The sequence below is a fragment of the Salmo salar genome, chromosome 10 (assembly GCF_965601325.2).
Source record: "Salmo salar chromosome 10, fSalSal1, whole genome shotgun sequence".
NCBI lineage: Eukaryota > Metazoa > Chordata > Actinopteri > Salmoniformes > Salmonidae > Salmo > Salmo salar.
This window is the reverse complement of record NC_138300.1, coordinates 85,306,470-85,327,136: the sequence shown is the minus strand read 5'-3', so window position 1 is coordinate 85,327,136 and position 20,667 is coordinate 85,306,470. Positions and strand designations below refer to the sequence as shown.

Sequence of the window (20,667 nt, the reverse complement as noted above, 5' to 3'; positions counted from 1 at the left end):
TGCCTTACATTGCACTCCATGAGGAGCCTGCGTGGCAGGCTGACTACCTGTTACGCGAGGGCAGCAAGAAGCCAAGGTAAGTTGCTAGCTAGCATTAAACTTATCTTATAAAAACTATCAATCTTAACATAATCACTAGTTAACTACACATGGTTGCTGATATTACTAGTTTATCTAATGTGTCCTGCGTTGCATATAATCGATGCAGTGCCTGTTAATTTCTCATCGAATCACAGCCTACTTCAACAAACGGGTGATGATTTAACAAGCGCATGTGCGAAAAAAGCACTGTCGTTGCACCAATGTACCTAACCATAAACATCAATGCCTTTCTTTAAAATCAATACACAAGTATATATTTTTAAACCTGCATATTTAGTTAATATTGCCTGCTAACATGAATTTCTTATAACTAGGGGAGTTGTGTCACTTCTCTTGTGTTCCGTGCAAGCAGTCAGGGTATATACAGCAGTTTGGGCCGCCTGGCTCATTGCGAACTGTGAAGTCCATTTATTCCTAACAAAGGCCGTAATTCATTTGCCAGAATTGTACATAATTATGACATAACATTGAAGGTTGTGCAATGTAACAGGAATATTTAGACTTAGGGATGCCACCCGTTAGATAAAATACGGAAGGGTTCCATATTTCACTGAAATAACAAATGTTTCATTTTCAAAATGATAGTTTCCGGATTCGACCATATTAATGACCAAAGGCTCGTATTTCTGTGTGTTATTATATTATAATTAAGTCTATGGTTTGATATTTGATAGAGCAGTCTGACTGAGCGATGGTAGGCAGCAGCAGGCTCGTAAGCGTTCATTCAAACAGCACCTCCGTGCATTTGCCAGCAGCTCTTCGCAATTCTTCAAGCATTGCGCTGTTTATGACTTCAAGCCTATCAACCCCCGAGATTAGGCTGGTGTAACCGATGTGAAATGGCTAGCTAGTTAGCCGGGTGCGCGCTAATAGCGTTTCAAACGTCACTCGCTCTGAGACTTGGGAGTGGTTGTTCCCCTTGCTCTACATGGGTAACGCTGCTTCGAGGGTGGCTGTTGTCGATGTGTTCCTGGTTCGAGCCCAGGTAGGAGCGAGAAGAGGGATGGAAGCTATACTGTTACACTGGCAATACTAAAGTGCCTATAAGAACATCCAATAGTCAAAGCTATATGAAATACAAATCATATAGAGAGAAATAGTCCTATAATTCCTATAATAACTACAACCTAAAACTTCTTACCTGGGAATATTGAAGACTCATGTTAAAAGGAACCACCAGCTTTCATATGTTCTCATGTTCTGAGCAAGGAACTTAAACGTTAGCTTTTTTACATGGCACATATTGCACTTTTACTTTCTTCTCTAACACTTTGTTTTTGCATTATTTAAACCAAATTGAACATGTTTCATTATTTATTTGAGGCTAAATTGATAGTATTTATGTATTATATTAAATTAAAATAAGTGTTCATTCAGTATTGTTGTAATTGTCATTATTACAAATAAATAAATAAATGAAAATCGTCCGATTAATCGGTATCGGCTTTTTTGGCCCTCCAATAATCGGTATCGGTATGAGCGTTGAAAAATCATAATCGGTCGACCTCTACTCCAGAGATGTTCAATCAGGTTCAAATCTCGGCTCTGGCTGGGCCACTCAAGTACATTGAGACTTGTCCACAAAGCCACTCCTGCGTTGTCTTGGCGTGTGCTTAGGGTCGTTGTCCTGTTGGATGTTGAACCTTCGCCCCAGTCTGAGGTCCTGAGCGATCCGGAGCAGGTTTTCATCAAGGATCTCTCTCTACCAGTGGAGGCTCCTCAGAGGAGGAAGGGGAGGACCATCCTCCTCAGTGAAATTTCATAAAAATAAAATAGTGAAACACTAAATAAGTTATCGATTTTTGATAAAACTATACTAAATATATTCATATGTCACCAAATAATTGATTAAAACAAACTGTTTTGTAATGAATGTCTATAGTAACTTCAACAGCACTCTTTGGGGTAGCACCATGGTGTAGCCAGAGGACAGCTAGCTTCTGTCCTCCTCTGGGTACAATGACTTCAATACAAAACCTGGGAGGCTCGTAGGCCCCACCCCCTTCTGAAGACCTACAGTACCAGTCAAAAGTTTGGACACACATACTCATTCATGGGTTTTTCTTTATTTTTACTATTTTCTACATTGTAGTATAATAGCGAAGGCATCAAAACTATGAAATAACACATGGAATCATGTGTTAAACAAATCTAAATCTATTTTATATTTGAGATTCTCCAAAGTAGCCACCCTTTGCCTTGATGACAGCTTTGCACAATCTTGGCATTCTCTCAACCAGCTTCATGAGGTAGTCACCTGGAATGCATTTCCATTAACAGGTGTGACTTGTTAAAAGTTAATTTGTGGAATTTCTTTCCTTCTTAATGAGTTTGAGCCAATCAGTTGTGTTGTGAAAAGGTAGGGGTGGTATACAGAAGATAGCCCTATTTGGTAAAATACCAAGTCCATATTATGGCAAGAACAGCTCAAATAAGCAAAGAGAAACGACATCATTACTTCAAGACATGAAGGTCAATACGGAACATTTCAAGAACTTTGAAAGATTCTTCAAGTGCAGTCGGCAAAACCATCAAGCGCTATGATGAAACTGGCTCTCATGAGGACCGTCACAGGAAAGGAAGACCCAGAGTTACCTCGGCTGCAGAGGATAAGCTCATTAGAGTTATCAGCCTCAGAAATTGCTGCACAAATAAATGCTTCAGAGTTCAAGTAACAGACACAACTGTTCAGAGGAGACTGCGTGAATCAGGCCTTCATGGTCGAATTGCTGCAAATAAACCACTATGAAAGGACACCAATAAGAAGAAGAGACTTGCTTGGGACAAGAAACATGAGCAATGGAAATTAGACCGGTGGATATCTGTCCTCTGGTCTGATGAGTCCAAATGTGAGATTTTTGGTTCCAACCCACGTGACTTTGTGAGACGGAGAGTAGGTGAACAAATGATCTCTGCATGTGTGGTTCCCACCGTGAAGCATGGAGGAGGAGGTGTGATGGTATGGGGGTGCTTTGCTGGTTACACTGTCAGTGATTTATTTAGAATTCACTTAACCAGCATGCCTACTACAGCATTCTGCAGCAATACGCCATCCCATCTGGTTTGCGCTTAGTGGGACTATCATTTGTTTTTCAACAGGACAATGAACCAACACATCCAGGCTGTGTAAGGGCTATTTGACCAAGAAGGAGAGTGATGGAGTGCTGCATTAGATGATCTGGCCTCCACAATCACCTGACCTCAACCCAATTAAGATGGTTTGGGATGAGTTGGACCGCAGAGTGAAGGAAAAGCAGCCAACAAGTGCTCAGCATATGTGGGAACTGCTTCAAGAATGTTGGAAAATCATTCCAGATGAAGCTGGTTGAGAGAATGCTAAGAGTGTGAAAAGCTGTCTTCAAGGCAAAGGGTGGCTACTTTGAAGAATCAAAAATATTGTCACGTCTACTCCCGCTCCTCCCCTCCAGCGTTCGACATCACCGGTTTACTAACCACCGGCCCTGGCAACCATCATTACACGTACCTGTGTCACATCATGAGACACACCTGGACTCCATCACTTCACTGATTATGTCCCCTATATCTGTCACTCCCTTAGTTCTATTCCCCAGGCAGTATTGACTATGTGTTTCATGTCTGTACACTACTCGTGGTTCTTGTATTGTTCTATGTTCCGTTTATTATTTAACTGCACTTGCTTTCCAACTCCCAGCGTATACATTACAAATATAAAGTATATTTTGAGTTGTTTAACACTTTTTTGGATACTACATGATTCCATATGTGTAATTTCATACTTTTGATGTCTTCACTATTATTCTACAATGTAGAAAATAGTAAAAATAAAGAAAAACCCTTGAATGAATAGGTGTGTCCAAACTATTGACTGGTACTGTACATGGTAATTATGACCACTCCCAGAGGACGACCTCCAACCAATCAAAGCTTATGCAGTATGAACTAACATGTTGTCCATCCAATCATAGGATTAGGATCAGAGAATGAACCTAGTATGTTGTATTGGGGTTGTGCCACAGATCATTATGGGGGGGGTTCTATGTGTTGAGAAGCTTGGTGAGTTGGGGAAATTATTGGAAAGAGATTGAAAAGTTATTGTTGAGTATTTTTGGGATATTATTCAATTCAAATTAGTTTCTTAAAATTACAGGAGATGGAGGAGGTAGATTATAAATAGTTTTCTTGGTTTTAGAACTTTATTTTTATGTCCAGTTAGTGCAATTTATTTCAATTTGCCTTGCTAACTTCAGTAGCAGTAGCTACCAGGTCGAGTGTGCAGTTTTCACCACCAACACAACTACAAATGTTGACTTTTTGTTGAAGAACCCCTTTTATTCTCAGGGGTACACAGAAAAGGTGTGAATTAAAACCGAGGGTCGACCTCTGTGTAACAATGTGCTCTGAGAGTCGGGAAGCAAGTTCAGGGAGTGAGTGTTTTAATAAATAAACGTAACTTAATACAAAACAAGAACCGTGACACTGGAACAGAAACAGCAACAATGACGACTGGGGAAGAAACCAAAGGGAGTGACATATAAAGGGCAGGTAATCAAGGAGGTGATGGAGTCCAGGTGAGTGTCATTATGCGCGTAACACTGGTGACAGGTGTGCGCCATAACGAGCAGCCTGGTGACCTAGAGGCTGGAGAGGGAGCACACGTGACACTGTCTGAGATTAGTTTCATGAAGAGGGATGAAAAGGTGAGGGTATTTAATACCAATTGGTATCAAATGTATAGATGGTTAACAGGGAGCCTTTCATCAAGCTGCCTGTATTGCTTGCCTGCTTTCTGGAGTCTGAGCCTTGGGTGAAAGATTGATACAGTGACCTGAAGAACATAGATTGTTCAGCTAATCGGCAAAACAAAAGCAGGGAGCATATAAATGCCCACATCAAATTCAAGCTTCTGGAAAGAAGCCACATCGATCATGACGAAGGTTTGAGTATTCAAACTAGCAACACAATGAGAAAGTAAGAAGAAACAGGGATGTTCTCAAGCAGCTTATCAACACCACTGTGTTTTTGGGAATGCAAGAACTGGCTTTTAGAGGAAACGACGAGAGGGAAAGTTCTGCTAACAAGGGCAACTACAAGGAGCTTGCAGTGGTAATCACAGGTCACAATGCTTTACTTGCTGAACATAATGGAACTTTCTACTGTCTTTTCTGGGATGTCGAAATCAATTCAGAATGATTGAATGGCTTCCATCGCATCATCCATTAAAAGTTAGATTAAAGACAGAGGTTGACGCAGTGCATTTCTTTTCTGAATCTCTTTCCGAATGCACTGTATATCCCACTGAATGCACTGTATATCCCACTGAATGCACTGTATATCCCACTGAATGCACTGTATATCCCACTGAGCTGCAGCAGTAAGAACACCACTTCTGGTTTCACAGAGACACTAATCATTCCATGACATCAGACACACAAAGGCCTTCCTGTCTACACCCTGTTAATACATCATCTTACACACACACCGCACGCGCACACGTATGCATACACACACTCAAATAAGTTATTCCACCCCTCTATGACTCTGACACTAACTCATGCACACTGTCTCTATACTTCTTGAACCCTCTTTCTCATGCAAACACAGACATGTTTTCTCACGCAAACTGCACTCACCTTGTAACACCGCCTCTCTAGCACACGTTCAGAGAGCTAACTTCCTCTCACACCTTTATCTATCTAACACATGTATTCACACTGAATTAACACTGAGTGTACAAAACATTAAGAACTCCTTCCCCATGTTGACTCCAATGCTTCCCACAGTTGTGTCAAGTTGGCTGGATGTCCTTTGGGTGGTGGACCATTCTTGATACACACGGGAAACTGTTCAGCGTGAAAAACCCAGCAGCGTTGCAGTTCTTGACACAAACCAGTGCGCCTGGCTAGGGCAGTGGTGGTCATGAGATTTTGTCAGCCGGTGATTGTCAAGCAAATAACTGCCGGTTTCACGGTAATTGACCGTTAATTAACATAAACACATTTAGCATCTCCTGGCTTCCCCGCACAGCCTTCAAGCCACTGATGCTGACCTTTGGAACATTTATATTTCAAAAAGTCTAATAAATCCATGTAATATAGCCTACACCATCACAATGAATCCATTATTTATTTTAGACAGGTCTAAAGAAACATGATATGATGAAAATGTATTCTGTTTCAGAAGAACAGAATAGCATAATCTGAGTTTAGGCCCTGATCTGACAATGCCATATGGCTGTGGGCTACACTAGTTCATCTAGCAGACAAGATTTGCTTAGAATTCCGTGGCATTATTTTATATTATTTTATAGTATGAAGAATACAATTGAACATGGCTGAATAAAATAGAAAGGATTTTTTCTCCAACCGATTTGAGGAAGTGCACACATGCGGCTATTCTGTGTTCAGCAGTTAACAAAGAAACAGGAATTCCTATGCTTAATTTAGTTATTTATGTAAGTTGTGATATAAATGTTGGGCTATGTTTAGATTTTTAATACAATCTAAGTTTGCATGATGCGACTCTGATTTGAAAAAAGTCACATGAAAGGCATGAGCTCTGCTTTGTTTTTTTGCGCAGGCTGTACACACTTCATCAGTCTCTTATTCACAATTTGACAAGAACTTGATAATGCCTTGAATTTCCCAGCTGCATGCCAAAGCACCTCTTACTCACATGGCTCTCTGTCACGTGAACGGGTCTTTCTCACAGGCTACAAGTGAAGACAGACACATCTGGGATGCAACTGCGCGCGTCCTTATTCAATTCCGAGGCGCATATTGAAGATATTGGAAGAACTGTCCACATTTACTTTTCGTCGGCCAACAAGATGGGCTCTCATGAAGTGTTTGATTAGATTTTGGATTACACTGGCATTGAGGTCAGAGTGATTAGAAGGACAATAGCACAGGAGGTTGGTCAGAGCTTGGAAAAGCCTAATTACCGTGACTAAACGGTCATGTGGAATTTGACTGCCGTCATGACTCGTGACCACCGGTGTGGCGATAATATGGTCACCGTAACAGCCCCTACGCCTGGTACCTATTACCATACCCCGTTCAAGGGCATTTAAATACACTGCTCAAAAAAATAAAGGGAACACTTAAACAACACAATGTAACTACAAGTCAATCACACTTCTGTGAAATCAAACTGTCCACTTAGGAAGCAACACTGATTGACAATAAATTTCACATGCTGTTGTGCAAATGGAATAGACAACAGGTGGAAATTATAGGCAATTAGCAAGACACCCCCAATAAAGGAGTGGTTCGGCAGGTGGTGACCACAGACCACTTCTCAGTTCCTATGCTTCCTGGCTGATGTTTTGGTCACTTTTGAATGCTGGCGGTGCTTTCACTCTAGTGGTAGCATGAGACGGAGTCTACAACCCACACAAGTGGCTCAGGTAGTGCAGCTCATCCAGGATGGCACATCAATGCGAGCTGTGGCAAGAAGGTTTGCCGTGTCTGGCAGCGTAGTGTCTAGAGCATGGAGGCGCTACCAGGAGACGTGGAGGAGGCCGTAGGAGGGCAACAACCCAGCAGCAGGACCGCTACCTCCGCCTTTGTGCAAGGAGGAGCAGGAGGAGCACTGCCAGAGCCCTGGAAAATAACCTCCAGCAGGCCACAAATGTGCATGTGTCTGCTCAAACGGTCAGAAACAGACTCCATGAGGGTGGTATGAGGGCCCGACGTCCACAGGTGGGGGTTGTGCTTACAGCCCAACACCGTGCAGGACGTTTGGCATTTGCCAGAGAACACCAAGATTGGCAAATTCGCCACTGGCGCCCTGTGCTCTTCACAGATGAAAGCAGGTTCACACTGAGCACGTGACAGACGTGACAGAGTCTGGAGACGCCGTGGAGAACGTTCTGCTGCCTGCAACATCCTCCAGCATGACCGGTTTGGCGGTGGGTCAGTCATGGTGTGGGGTGGCATTTTTTGAGGGGGCCACACAGCCCTCCATGTGCTCGCCAGAGGTAGCCTGACTGCCATTAGGTACCGAGATGAGATCCTCAGACAACATGTGAGACCATATGCTGGTGCGGTTGGCCCTGGGTTCCTCCTAATGCAAGACAATGCTAGACCTCATGTGGCTGGAGTGTGTCAGCAGTTCCTACAAGAGGAAGGCATTGATGCTATGGACTGGCCTGCCCGTTCCCCAGACCTGAATCCAATTGAGCACATCTGGGACATCATGTCTCGCTCCATCCACCAACGCCACGTTGCACCACAGACTGTCCAGGAGTTGGCAGATGCTTTAGTCCAGGTCTGGGACGAGATCCCTCAGGAGACCATCCGCCACCTCATCAGGAGCATGCCCAGGCGTTGTAAGGAGGTCATACAGGCACGTGGAGGCCACACACACTACTGAGCCTCATTGTGACTTGTTTTAAGGACAGTACATCAAAGTTGGATCAGCCTGTAGTGTGGTTTTCCACTTTAATTTTGAGTGTGACTCCAAATCCAGACCTCCATGGATTGATAAATTGGATTTCCATTGATTATTTTTGTGTGATTTTGTTGTCAGCACATTCAACTATGTAAAGAAAAAAGTATTTAATAAGATTATTTCATTCATTCAGATCTAGGATGTGTTATTCTAGTGTTCCCTTTATTTTTTTGAGCAGTATATTTTGTCTTGCCCATTCAACCTCTGAATGGCACACATACACAATGCATGTCTCAATTGTCTCAAGGCTTAAAATTCCTTCTTTAACCTGTCTCCTTCCCTTCATCTACACTGATTGAAGTGGATTTTCACATCAATAAGGGATCATAGCTTTCACCTGGATTCACTTGGTCATGGAAAGAGTAGGTGTTCATCATCTTTTTTACACTCAGTGGATTTGTCTTGAGAAAAGCTGCTAACCTTATGTTACTGTAAAAGGGGCCATGCTTACAATCTTTAATTACCTAGAATGGCCTGACTAAGGCATAGCGAAGACACGGCAAGGCGTGAGAGGCTCCATCCCAAATGGCACGCTATTCCCTATATAGTGCATTACGTTTCACCAGAGCCCTATGGGGTAATTGGTGCCATTTGGAACACAAAGAGAGTCTGACTAATCCTCAGGATGACACATGTAAGCTGCCTCTTTTTAATAAGTTGCATCAAGATGGACTTGAGCGGAGCCAGAGATGATTCATGCTTGTTTCCGGTATCAGTGCCTCATCAGCAGCACATGTGTGGAGGACAGGATTCTGTTTTAAACATGACCTACATGACACAGGGACTCTGATAAGCTTATTTAACACATCTCACGAACATCTGTTTCTGTCTACTGTTACTTTGGTCTCCCTTTGCCCCTGTTTGTTTATGTGTGTGTGTGTGTGTGTGTGTGTGTGTGTGTGTGTGTGTGTGTGTGTGTGTGTGTGTGTGTGTGTGTGTGTGTGTGTGTGTGTGTGTGTGTGTGTGTGTGTGTGTGAAAGAGAGTTTGTTGTTGCCCAAAATATGTTGTCTATATTATTCTTTGACTATGCATTAGTGCTTGGTATCTTACCTCTTACAGTAACTTTTGTCTTGGTGTTCTACAAGGAAAATACCTTCCCTCTCATAATATCTGGGTTAGCCTGAGTACTGCATGCACCAGAGAACTGCTCTAGAGGCAATTCCAATTTTTAACATAGAATGGCTGAGGTCAACCTCTGTGCTCCCCCGTCCTCTCTTCTCACAGACAGACAGACATATGCTACCGACGTTCTCCTTACTGTATTTTAGCACAGCTGCAAAGTAAAGCAGTGTCTGCTATTGTTCCTGTATACAAAATAAAAACATTTCTCTGTCCTTCCCCCAGACAACTGCACAACAAATGCTGGGCTGTATGTGTCTTATTTGGGGTTCCTACTGAACCTTCATACAGCTCTGACCTCATTATTTTACCCCAGTTCTTCTCCTCTCCTCTCCCTCCATTCTACAACAGTGCCACACTGAGTCAGCTGACATGGGTTGCCATCTCCTGCTGTAGTGAGGACCTACAGTGCATTCGGAAAGTATTCTGACCGCTTTACTTTTTCCACATTTTGTTATGTTACAGCCTTATTCTAAAATGGATTACCGTAAATTCCGGACTATAAACCGCAACTTTTTTCCCACGCTTTGAACCCCGCGGCTTAAACAATGACGCGGCTAATATATGGATTTTTCCCGCTTTCAATTTTTTTTTCTCCAAATAAACACATTCTGTGACGTGCTCAGTTTTTTGACGGGGTTAGAAGGATTACTTAATCCTATCCCAGGTATTCCTTAAAGAGGTGGGGTTTCAGGTGTCTCCGGAAGGTGGTGATTGACTCCGCTGTCCTGGCGTCGTGAGGGAGCTTGTTGCAGACATGTGCGGCTTATTTATGTTCAAAATGTATGTTCAAAATAATAATATTTTTTCATTCAGTGGGTGTGGCTTATATTCAGGTGCGCTTAATAGTCTGGAAATTACGGTAAATAAATATTTTTCCTCCTCAATCTACACACATTAACCCATAATGACAAAGCGAAAGGTTACAGTACCAGTCATAACTTTGGACACACCTACTCATTATTTTTCTTTCTTTTTACTATTTTCTACATTGTAGAATAATAGTGAAGACATCAAATCTATGAAATAACACATATGGAATCATGTAGTAAGCGTTAAACAAAATCAAAATATATTTGAGATTCTTCAAAGCAGCCACCCTTTGCCTTGATGACAGCTTTGCACACTCTTGGCATTCTCTCAACCAGCTTCACCTGGAATGCTTTTCTGACAGTCTTGAAGGAGTTCCCATATATGCTGAGCACTTGTTGGTTGCTTTTCCTTCACTCTGCGGTCCAACTTATCCCAAACCATCTCAATTGGTTGAGGTCGGGTGATTGTGGAGGCCAGGTCATCTGATGCAGCACTCCATCACTCTCCTTCTTGGTCAAATAGCCCTTACACAGCCTGGAGGTGTGTTGGGTCATTGTCCTGTTGGGTCATTGTCCTGTTGAAAAACAAATGATAGCCCCACTAAGCGCAAACCAGATGGGATGGCGTATCGCTGCAGAATGCTGTGGTAGCCATGCTGGTTAAGTGTGCCTCCAATTCTAAATAAATCCCTGACAGTGTCACCAGCAAAGCACACACTCACACCTCCTCCTTCTCCATGCTTCACGGTGGGAACCACACATACAGAGATCATCCGTTCACCTACTCTCCGTCTCACAAAGACACCGTGGTTGGAACCAAAAATCTCACATTTGGACTCATCAGACCAAAGGACAGATATCCACCGGTCTAATTTCCATTGCTCATGTTTCTTGACCCAAGCAAGTATATTTTTATTATTGGTGTCCTTTAGTAGTGGTTTCTTTGCAGCAATTCAACCATGAAGGCCTGATTCACACAGTCTCCTCTGAACAGATGTTGAGATGTGTCTGTTACTTGAACTCTGTGAAGCATTTATTTGTGCTGCAATTTCTGAGGCGGATAACTCTAATGAACTTATCCTCTGCAGCAGAGGTAACTCTGGGTCTTCCTTTCCTGTGATGGTCCTCATGAGAGCCAGTTTCATCATAGCGCTTGATGGTTTTTGTGACTGCACTTGAAAAACCGTTCAAAGTTCTTGAAATTTCCTATATTGACTGACCTTCATGTCTTAAAATAATGGTGGATTGTCGCTTCTCTTTTCTTATTTGAGCTGTTCTTTACCTTAATATGGTCCCATGTGGCTCAGTTGGTAGAGCATGGTGTTTGCAACGCCAGGGTTGTGGGTTTGATTCCCACGGGGGACCAGTACGGGGGAAAAAAATGTATGAAATGTATGCATTCACTACTGTAAGTCGCTCTGGATAAGAGCGTCTGCTAAATGACTTAAATGTTAATATGGATTTGGTATTTTACCAAATAGGGCTACCTTCTGTATACCACCCCTACCCCTACCTTGCCCCCTACCTTGACCCCTACTTTGTCACAACACAACTGATTGGCTCAAACACATTAAGAAGGAAAGAAATTCCACAAATTAACTTTTAACAAGGCACACCTGTTAATTGAAATGCATTCCAGGTGACTACCTCATGAAGCTGGTTGGGAGAATGCCATATGTCTTATTTCATAGTTTTGATGTCTTCACTATTATTCTACTGTGTAGAAAATTGTAAAAATAAAGAAAAAACATTGAATGAGGTGTGTCCAAACTTTTGACTGGAACTCTATAAAAAAATTAAAAACAGAAATACCTTATATACATACGTATTCAGACCCTTTGCTATGAGATGCAAAACTGAGCTCAGGTGCACCCTGTTTCAATTGATCATCCTTGAGATGTTTCTAAAACTTGGAGTACACCTGTGGTAAATTCAATTGATTGGACATGATTTGGAAAGGCACACACCTGTCTATATAAGGTCCCACAGTTGACAGTGTATGTCAGAGCAAAAACCAAGCCATAAAGTCGAAGGAATTGTCCGTAGAGCTCCGAGACAGGATCGTGTCGAGGTACAGATCTGGGGAAGGACACCAAAAAAATTCTGCAGAATTGAAGGTCCCCAAGAACACAGTGGCCTCCATCATTCTTAAATGGAAGAAGTTTGGAACCACCAAGACTCTTCCTAGAGCCGGCTGCCCGGCCAAACTGAGCAATTGGGGGAGAAGGGCCTTGGTCAGGGAGGTGACCAAGAACCCGATGGTCACTCTAGAGTTCCTCTGTGGAGATGGGAGAACCTTCCAGAAGGACAACCATCTCTGCAGCACTCCACCAATCAGGCCTGTATGGTAGAATGGCCAGACGGAAGCCACTCCTCGGTAAAAGACACATGACAGGCTGCTTGGAGTTTGCCAAAAGGCACCTAAAGGACTCTCAGAACATGAGAAATAAGATTCTCTGGTGTGATGAAACCAAGATTGAACTCTTTGGCCTGAATGCTAAGCGTCACGTCTGGAGGAAATCTGGCACCATCCCTACAGTGAAGCATGGTGGTGGCAGCATCATGCTGTGGGGATGCCATTTAAGAATAAGGCTGTAACGTAACAAAATGTGGAAAAAGTCAAGGGGTCTGAATACTTACCAAATGCACTGTAGATACGTACTTAGTGTGTGCCCTGTGCAGATACTTAGCTGTAGTCAGTGTTCCTTACGTAGATACTTAGCTGTAGTCAGTGTGCCTTACGTAGATACTTAGCTGTAGTCAGTGTTCCTTACGTAGATACTTAGCTGTAGTCAGTGTGCCTTACGTAGATACTTAGCTGTAGTCAGTGTTCCTTACGTAGATACTTAGCTGTAGTCAGTGTGCCTTACATAGATACTTAGCTGTAGTCAGTGTGCCTTACGTAGATACTTAGCTGTAGTCAGTGTTCCTTACGTAGATACTTAGCTGTAGTCAGTGTGCCTTACATAGATACTTAGCTGTAGTCAGTAAGCCTTACGTAGATACTTAGCTGTAGTCAGTAAGCTTTACGTAGATACTTAGCTGTAGTCAGTAAGCCTTACGTAGATACTTAGCTGTAGTCAGTAAGCCTTACGTAGATACTTAGCTGTAGTCAGTAAGCCTTACGTAGATACTTAGCTGTAGTCAGTAAGCCTTACGTAGATACTTAGCTGTAGTCAGTAAGCCTTACGTAGATACTTAGCTGTAGTCAGTGTGCCTTACGTAGATACTTAGTTGTGGCGAATGTGTCCGGAAGAGTTTGATGAGCTTAAATAGGATTTGAGTTTTAGAGAGGGACCAAATATAGCAAATGCATACCCTTGCATGTACAGTGTCTTCGGAAAGTATTCATACCCCTTGACTTATTCCACATTTTGTTGTGTTACAGCCTGAATTCAAAATTGATTAAATATATTTTTTCTCCGGACACACAACAAAATGTGAAAAAGTCAAGGGGATATGAATACTTTCTGAAGGCACTGTAAGTATGTGTACAAACACAGACACGAAAACACAAAAGTGGCAGAATTGCCCTTTAAGACTTTGGAGCTCTTGGAAGAGTTTGCTGGGTATGAATGTTGTAAGCATGGGTGTTTGAACATTTGTTGGCTGCAAAGTGTGTGTGTGTGTGTGTGTGCGTGTGCGTGGGCCAGCCTCCAGTTCAGCTTTCCTGGTCTCTTTCCGGCTGTCCGCCAACACTGTTGGCATAATGTGGAAATCGCTCCCTCCCTCTTCTCTCTCTCTCGCTTGTTTTCTCTCTCTCTTCCTCTCATAATGCCTTTCTCCCACATCCCTCCAGGAGTAGGCCAGGCCTCCATGACCCAACACATCCCTCTAGGAGTAGGCCAGGCCTCCATGACCCAACACATCCCTCTAGGAGTAGGCCAGGCCTCCATGACCCAACACATCCCTCTAGGAGTAGGCCAGGCCTCCATGGCCCAACACATCCCTCCAGGAGTAGGCCATACGTCCATGACCCAACACATCCCTCTAGGAGTAGGCCAGGCCTCCATGGCCCAACACATCCCTCCAGGAGTAGGCCAGGCCTCCATGGCCCAACATATCCCTCTAGGAGTAGGCCATGCCTCCATGGCCCAACACATCCCTCTAGGAGTAGGCCAGGCCTCCATGGCCCAACACAGGAGTAGAGAACTAAGTGAATAAACAGGCAGATCACACACAGATATTCTGTTATGAAAGCTTATGGCCTAGTTACACTTTCTATTTATCTCCCTCTGTCAACCACACACAAACACTGACAAACAGACAGGCAAGCACACACCTAAACACACACACATTATTTATCTATCTCTCTGCATTGTTAGGAAGGACCCGTATGTAAGTATTTCACTGTTAGTCTACACCTGTCGTTTACGAAGCATGTGACACATATCATTCGATTTGATTTGACATGCACACGCACATACAAACAAATGCAGACATGGTTTGAAAGAGGGACGTACTGTTTATATAGCCTTGACACCATTCAAATGTCCACATCCATGTGTGATATCCAAGAACAACCATCTATGTGGTCCAACCATTGTTTATCACTAAATAAATTCTCCCTGAAGATATTTACTTCAAAGAAACACAATGTGATATATAGCGCAATGTTACCATAGTCTTTAATTCTGATCAAATACGTAAACGCAACATGCAACAATTCAAAGATTTTACTGAGTTACAGTTCATGTAAGGAAATCAGTCAATTTAAATGAATTCATTAGGCCCTAATCTATGGATTTCACATGACTGGGAATACAGATATGCCTCTGTTGGTCACAGATACCTTAAAAAAAGGTAGGGGCGTGGATCAGAAAACCAGTCAGTATCTGGTGTGACCACCATTTGCCTCCTGCAGCGCGACACATCTCCTTCGCATAGAGTTGATCAAGCTGTTCATTGTGGCCTGTGGAATGTTGTCCCACTCCTCTTCAATGGCTTTGTGAAGTTGCTGAATATTGGCGGGAATTGGAACACGTTGTCGTACATGTCGATTCAGAGTATCACAAACATGCTCAATGGGTGACATGTCTGGTGAGTATGCAGAACTGGGACATTTTCAGCTTCTAAGAATTGTGTACACATCTTTTGATGGCGGCGAATGAATGGAACGACAATGGGCCTCAGGATCTCATCACGGTAACTCTGCATTCAAATTGCCATCGATAAAATGCAATTGTGTTCATTGTCCGTAACTTATGCATGCCCATACCATAACCCCACCGCCACCATGGGGCACTCTGTTCACAGTGTTGACATACATATCGTCTGAGGTTGTGAGGCCGTTTGGACATACTGCCAAATTCTCTAAAACAACGTTGGCTTATGGTTGAGAAATTAACATTTAATTCTCTAGCAACAGGTCTGGAGAACATTCCTGCAGTCATCTTGCCTTTTGCATGCTCCATCAAAACAAGGTGCACCTGTGTAATGATCATGCTGTTTATTCAGCTTCTGGATATACCACAGCTGTCAGGTGGATGGATTATCTTGGCAAAGGAGAAATGCTCACTAACAGGGATGTAAACAAATTTGTGCACAAAATTTGAGAGAAATAAGCTTTTTGTGCACTTGGAACATTTTTGGGATCTTTTATTTAAGCTCATGCAACATGGGAGCAACACTTTACATGTTGTGTTTATATTTTTGTTCCGTGTATTTCGTCAGTCTAATCAGAAAGTGAAAGCCAGTTTTCATCCAGTAGGGGATACATCCACAAACTAAGCCCTAGTAAATGCTATTTGGAGATACTATAAGCTCTCCATCCATCCAGCTTAACCCAAAGCTGACCCTCTACCAGCCTCCTGAGAATGCTGTGTGTATGCTGTGTGTATGTGAGAATGCTGTTAATTGACTACAGCTCAGCATTTAACACGCACCATAGTCCTCTCCAAGCTCGTCACCAATCTCAGGATCCTGGGACTGAACACCTCCCACTGCAGCTGGGTAGGCAACAACACATCCGCCACGCTGACCCTCGACACGGGGCCCCCCAGGGGTGTGTACTTAGTCCTGTCCTGTACTCCCTGGTCACCCACGACCGCATGGCCATGCACGGCTCCAACTCCATCATCACGTTTGATGACGACACAACGGTAGTAGGCCTGGTGTGGTGCCAGGACTACATCTCCACCTCAACGTCAGCAAGACCAAGGAACTGATCGTGGACAACACGGGGGGGGGGGGGGGGGGGAGCCCCATTGAGAGCATCTTGACTGGCTACATCACTGCCTGGTATGGCAACTGCAACGCCCTGGTACGCAAGGCCCTACAGAGGGGGGTGCGGACGGCTCAGCACATCACTGGGGGCAAGCTTCCAGCCATTCAGGACATACACACCAGGCTGTGTCTGAGGAAGGCCAGAAAAAAAGACTCCAGCCACCCCTGCCATAGACTGTTCTCTCTGCTTCCGTCCGGCAGGCGGTACCAGAGTATCAGGTCTCGGACCAACAGGCTCTGAGACAGCTTCTAACCCCAAGCAATGGGACTTTTAAACAGATAGACGATAGCTACCCACTCACACACACCTGCACTGACACTGTTGCAGACTCACATACTCACACTAACACCCACACACATACACTCACACACACACATTCAGCACCACACACCCACCCACCCACTGCTTATCCTCCTGCCATATTGTTCACTATAATTATTATTTCTCCAGCTACTAGTCACTTTCTCCTAATCCCTGCCTACATGTACATACAGGTAACTTCCCAATTAAAGAAAACTATGTAAAGTGTCTTAGGGTGTTGGGCCACCACGAGACAGAACAGTGTGTCTGGAACTCTATCGGAGGGATGCAAAACCATTCTTCCACGAGAAATTCCATCATTTTGTGTTTTGTTGATGGCGGGGGAAAGCGCTGTTTCAGGCGCCATTTCAGAATCTCGCATAAGTGTTCAATTGGGTTGAGATCTGGTGACTGAGACGGCCATGGCATATGGTTTAAATAATTGTCATCCTCATCAAACCACTCAGTGTCCACTCGAGCCTGTAATTGGTGGCATTGTCATGGTAGCAGAATAATGACCAAAATAATGGCCTTCCCAGCATTTTCATACATGATCCTAAGCATGATGCTTAATTAACTCAGGAACCACACCTGTGTGGAAGCATCTCATTTCAATAAACTTTTTATCCCTCATTTACTCAAGTATTTTCATTATTTTGGCAGTTACCTGTATCTACCTCAGCTACTCCAGTATCCCTGCACATTGTAAATGTGGTTCTTCCTCTCTTATTTCCTATTTCTTTTTGTGTTGCTATACTATCTTGATATTGAGTACTGCACTGTTGGGAAGGGCTTGTAAGTTAAACATTTCACTGTACTTGTGCATGTGACAAATAAAACTTGAAACTTAAACACAGACTACTGTAGTAAGGCCTACACATGGACCTGCTGCTAGTAAGATCTACTAGTGAGGCCTCATTTACACCTTCCACTTAAGTCCGCCCCTTTCCACACAGTTGTCCAAATCCTCATCAGGGCAACTCCCTTGAAAAGTGTTCTGTGGACGCAGAGATTTAGGGACTGGACGTACGAATTGGATCATTTAATTTGAGTTGACCTAGAGGACAGCGTGGAAGTGGAAGGTGTAAATTAGGCTTAAGGCCTATACATGGACCTGCTGCAGGGTCTTACCTGGACATGGCGATCTCAGCCTTCTGATTGGCGATGTCCGCAGCCTTTTCGGCCGCATCCACAGCCCGGTCCACCTTCTCTCTGATCTTACTGGCTCGGAGGGGGATCAGGTTCTTCCTTTTGCCGCTCACCAGGACGTTCTGCTTGTACTTGCCCTCCTCCTTGGTCCCGTCAGGGAAGGTGGTGCAGCCGTACCCGTGCCGCTTGTTTCCCACCCACTCACCCTCATAGTGCAGGCCGTCCGAGCGCCGGCTCACCCCACATCCCGTGCGCTTGTCGTTCTTCCACTCGCCGCAGTAGGTCTCTGTTGCCGTGGCGTCCACGTCGTCCTCGACAACGGCCAGCTCGGCTTCGCCCTCTCCCAGGCTGATGGTGGAGTTGATGTCAGAGTTGACCGAGCTGACTGTGCTCATGCCTGCCTCGCTGCGGAACGAGCTCTGCTTGGAGCGCTGGCTGGCCAGGGAGCTCTTGGACTCGGACTTCCTCAGTTTAAGTCCGCTGAGGATGGAGCGACCTCGGAACAGACCCTTTTTCTTGCCCTTCAGCAGCTCTGCCTCGCTGTGTGCAGTGAGCACGAAGCCCCCCCGCGACACTGCCGGACTGCCGGTGGAGCCTGTCCCACCCACACTCCCCACGCCGGCCCGGTCCGCGAGCAGAGCCGTCCCGTTACTGTGCTCCGAGCGCAAGGAGTTTATGGAGGTACGCAGCGGAGAGCGGATGACGGCTGCCATGCCGTATGGCACACTCTGCCGCATGCCGTATCCATGCCGCATCCCCCCCACCCACTGGCCTTGGTACGTACCTGCAGAAAGACACAGAGACAAATGTTACAATGCATGCCACTATGATATAACAGCATATCAATAAATAATTGATTTTCATATATTTCAAGGACAACCACAACACTAGTGAGGGCGATATTGGCCTAAGGTGTCTGGGGGTCATGAACATACTGCACAAAGGACCTGCGAGATATGATGTTTGTTCACCCTCACAGTGAGAACTTGTTGTATCACATTGTTAACATTGAGACACCAGACCACCAGTAACAGGTCAGCTGTAGGGCTGAACTCCTGGGCAGAGAGCAATGATATTATCCCCTTAGACTCATACCCACTCTTTAGGTTCTTCAAAAGGGAATGGTATCATTGCTAGCAGACAACAAAATACACTACATGACAACCGTCCACTCACTTAATGCGTTATAGAACAATACCAAAAGCTCCCTCTATGTCTGCTCTCCCTTTCATTCCCTGTTTATAGAACAAACCAATCAATCCTTTTCTTCTCCAATCTTTTTAGCACCCAAGTCAAAGCTCTTCCTTCACTTTCTCTGAACACTGCACATACAGTGAGCTCCAAAAGTATTGGGACAGTGACAATTTCTGTTGTTGTTTTGGCTCTGTACACTCTATATTTTGAAATGCTGACTGTCAGCTTAAATTTGAGGGTATTTTCATCCATATCGGGTGAACTGTTTAGAAATTATAGTACTTTTTGTACATAGTCCCACTCGTTTTAGGGGACCAAAAGTATTGGGACAAATTCACTTACTGTTCACTTTCATTAATGCAACACCATTAAATGTTTTTCCCCACACGTTCCTGAAAGTCATATTTGGGGAAAAATGTGATGACATGCTTTTAATGTGCTTCAGCCATTGAGCGAGCGAGAGAGAGAGAGAGAGAGAGAGAGAGAGAGAGAGAGAGAGAGAGTGAGGACTCGTTTCATATCTCAACAAAGAGTCTACCATGTGTAAATCCCTCTGTCGAGACTCAGCTGATGGAACTACAGTAATACTCGCTGCCCAGCATTGTCTGCATCTTACCTGAGACAATGAGTGCTTCAACTAAGGATTAAAACATCCTGTATTTTTTATTTAACTAGGTAAGTCAGATAAGAACAAATTATTATTTACAATGACAGCCTACCGGGGACCAGTGGGTTAACTGCCTTGTTCAGGGGGAGAACGACACATTTTTACCTTTCGGTTACTGGCCCAATACTCTAACCAAAACTACCATATTAACAACAACCAAACGTACCACCAGTACCACCACTACTACTACCAGTAACACCACTACTACTACCAGTACTACTACTACTACCAGTACCACCACTACTACTACAACCAGTACTACTACAACTACCAGTACCAACACCACTACGACTACCAGTACCACTACTACTACCAGTACCAACACCACTACAACTCCCTGTACCACCACTACTACTACCAGTACTACTACCAGTACCACTACTACTACCAGTACCACTACTACTACCAGTACCACCACTAATACTACTACAAGTACCAACACTACCACTACTACCAGTACCACTACTACTACCAGTACCAACACCACTACTACTACCAGTACTACTACTACTACCAGTACCACCACTAATACTACTACCAGTACCACTACTACTAGTACCACCACCACTACTACTACCAGTACCACCACTACTACTCCTACCAGTACCAACACCACTACTACTCCCAGTACCAACACCCCTACTACAACTACCAGTACCAACAC

At 44.0% G+C, this 20,667-nt stretch overlaps 1 protein-coding gene across 3 annotated transcripts in view; it reads right to left on the bottom strand.

The window, feature by feature from the left end:
• Nucleotides 1–20,667, bottom strand: part of jph3b (junctophilin 3b) — a 59,534-nt gene that overhangs the window by 16,115 nt on the left and 22,752 nt on the right. For all 3 annotated transcript variants that reach the window (XM_045688139.2, XM_082957202.1, XM_014124408.3), the window contains exon 2: nucleotides 18,125–18,926. In XM_045688139.2, coding sequence (XP_045544095.1) covers nucleotides 18,125–18,926 — 802 coding nt within the window. The remainder of the gene's footprint in view (nucleotides 1–18,124; nucleotides 18,927–20,667) is intronic.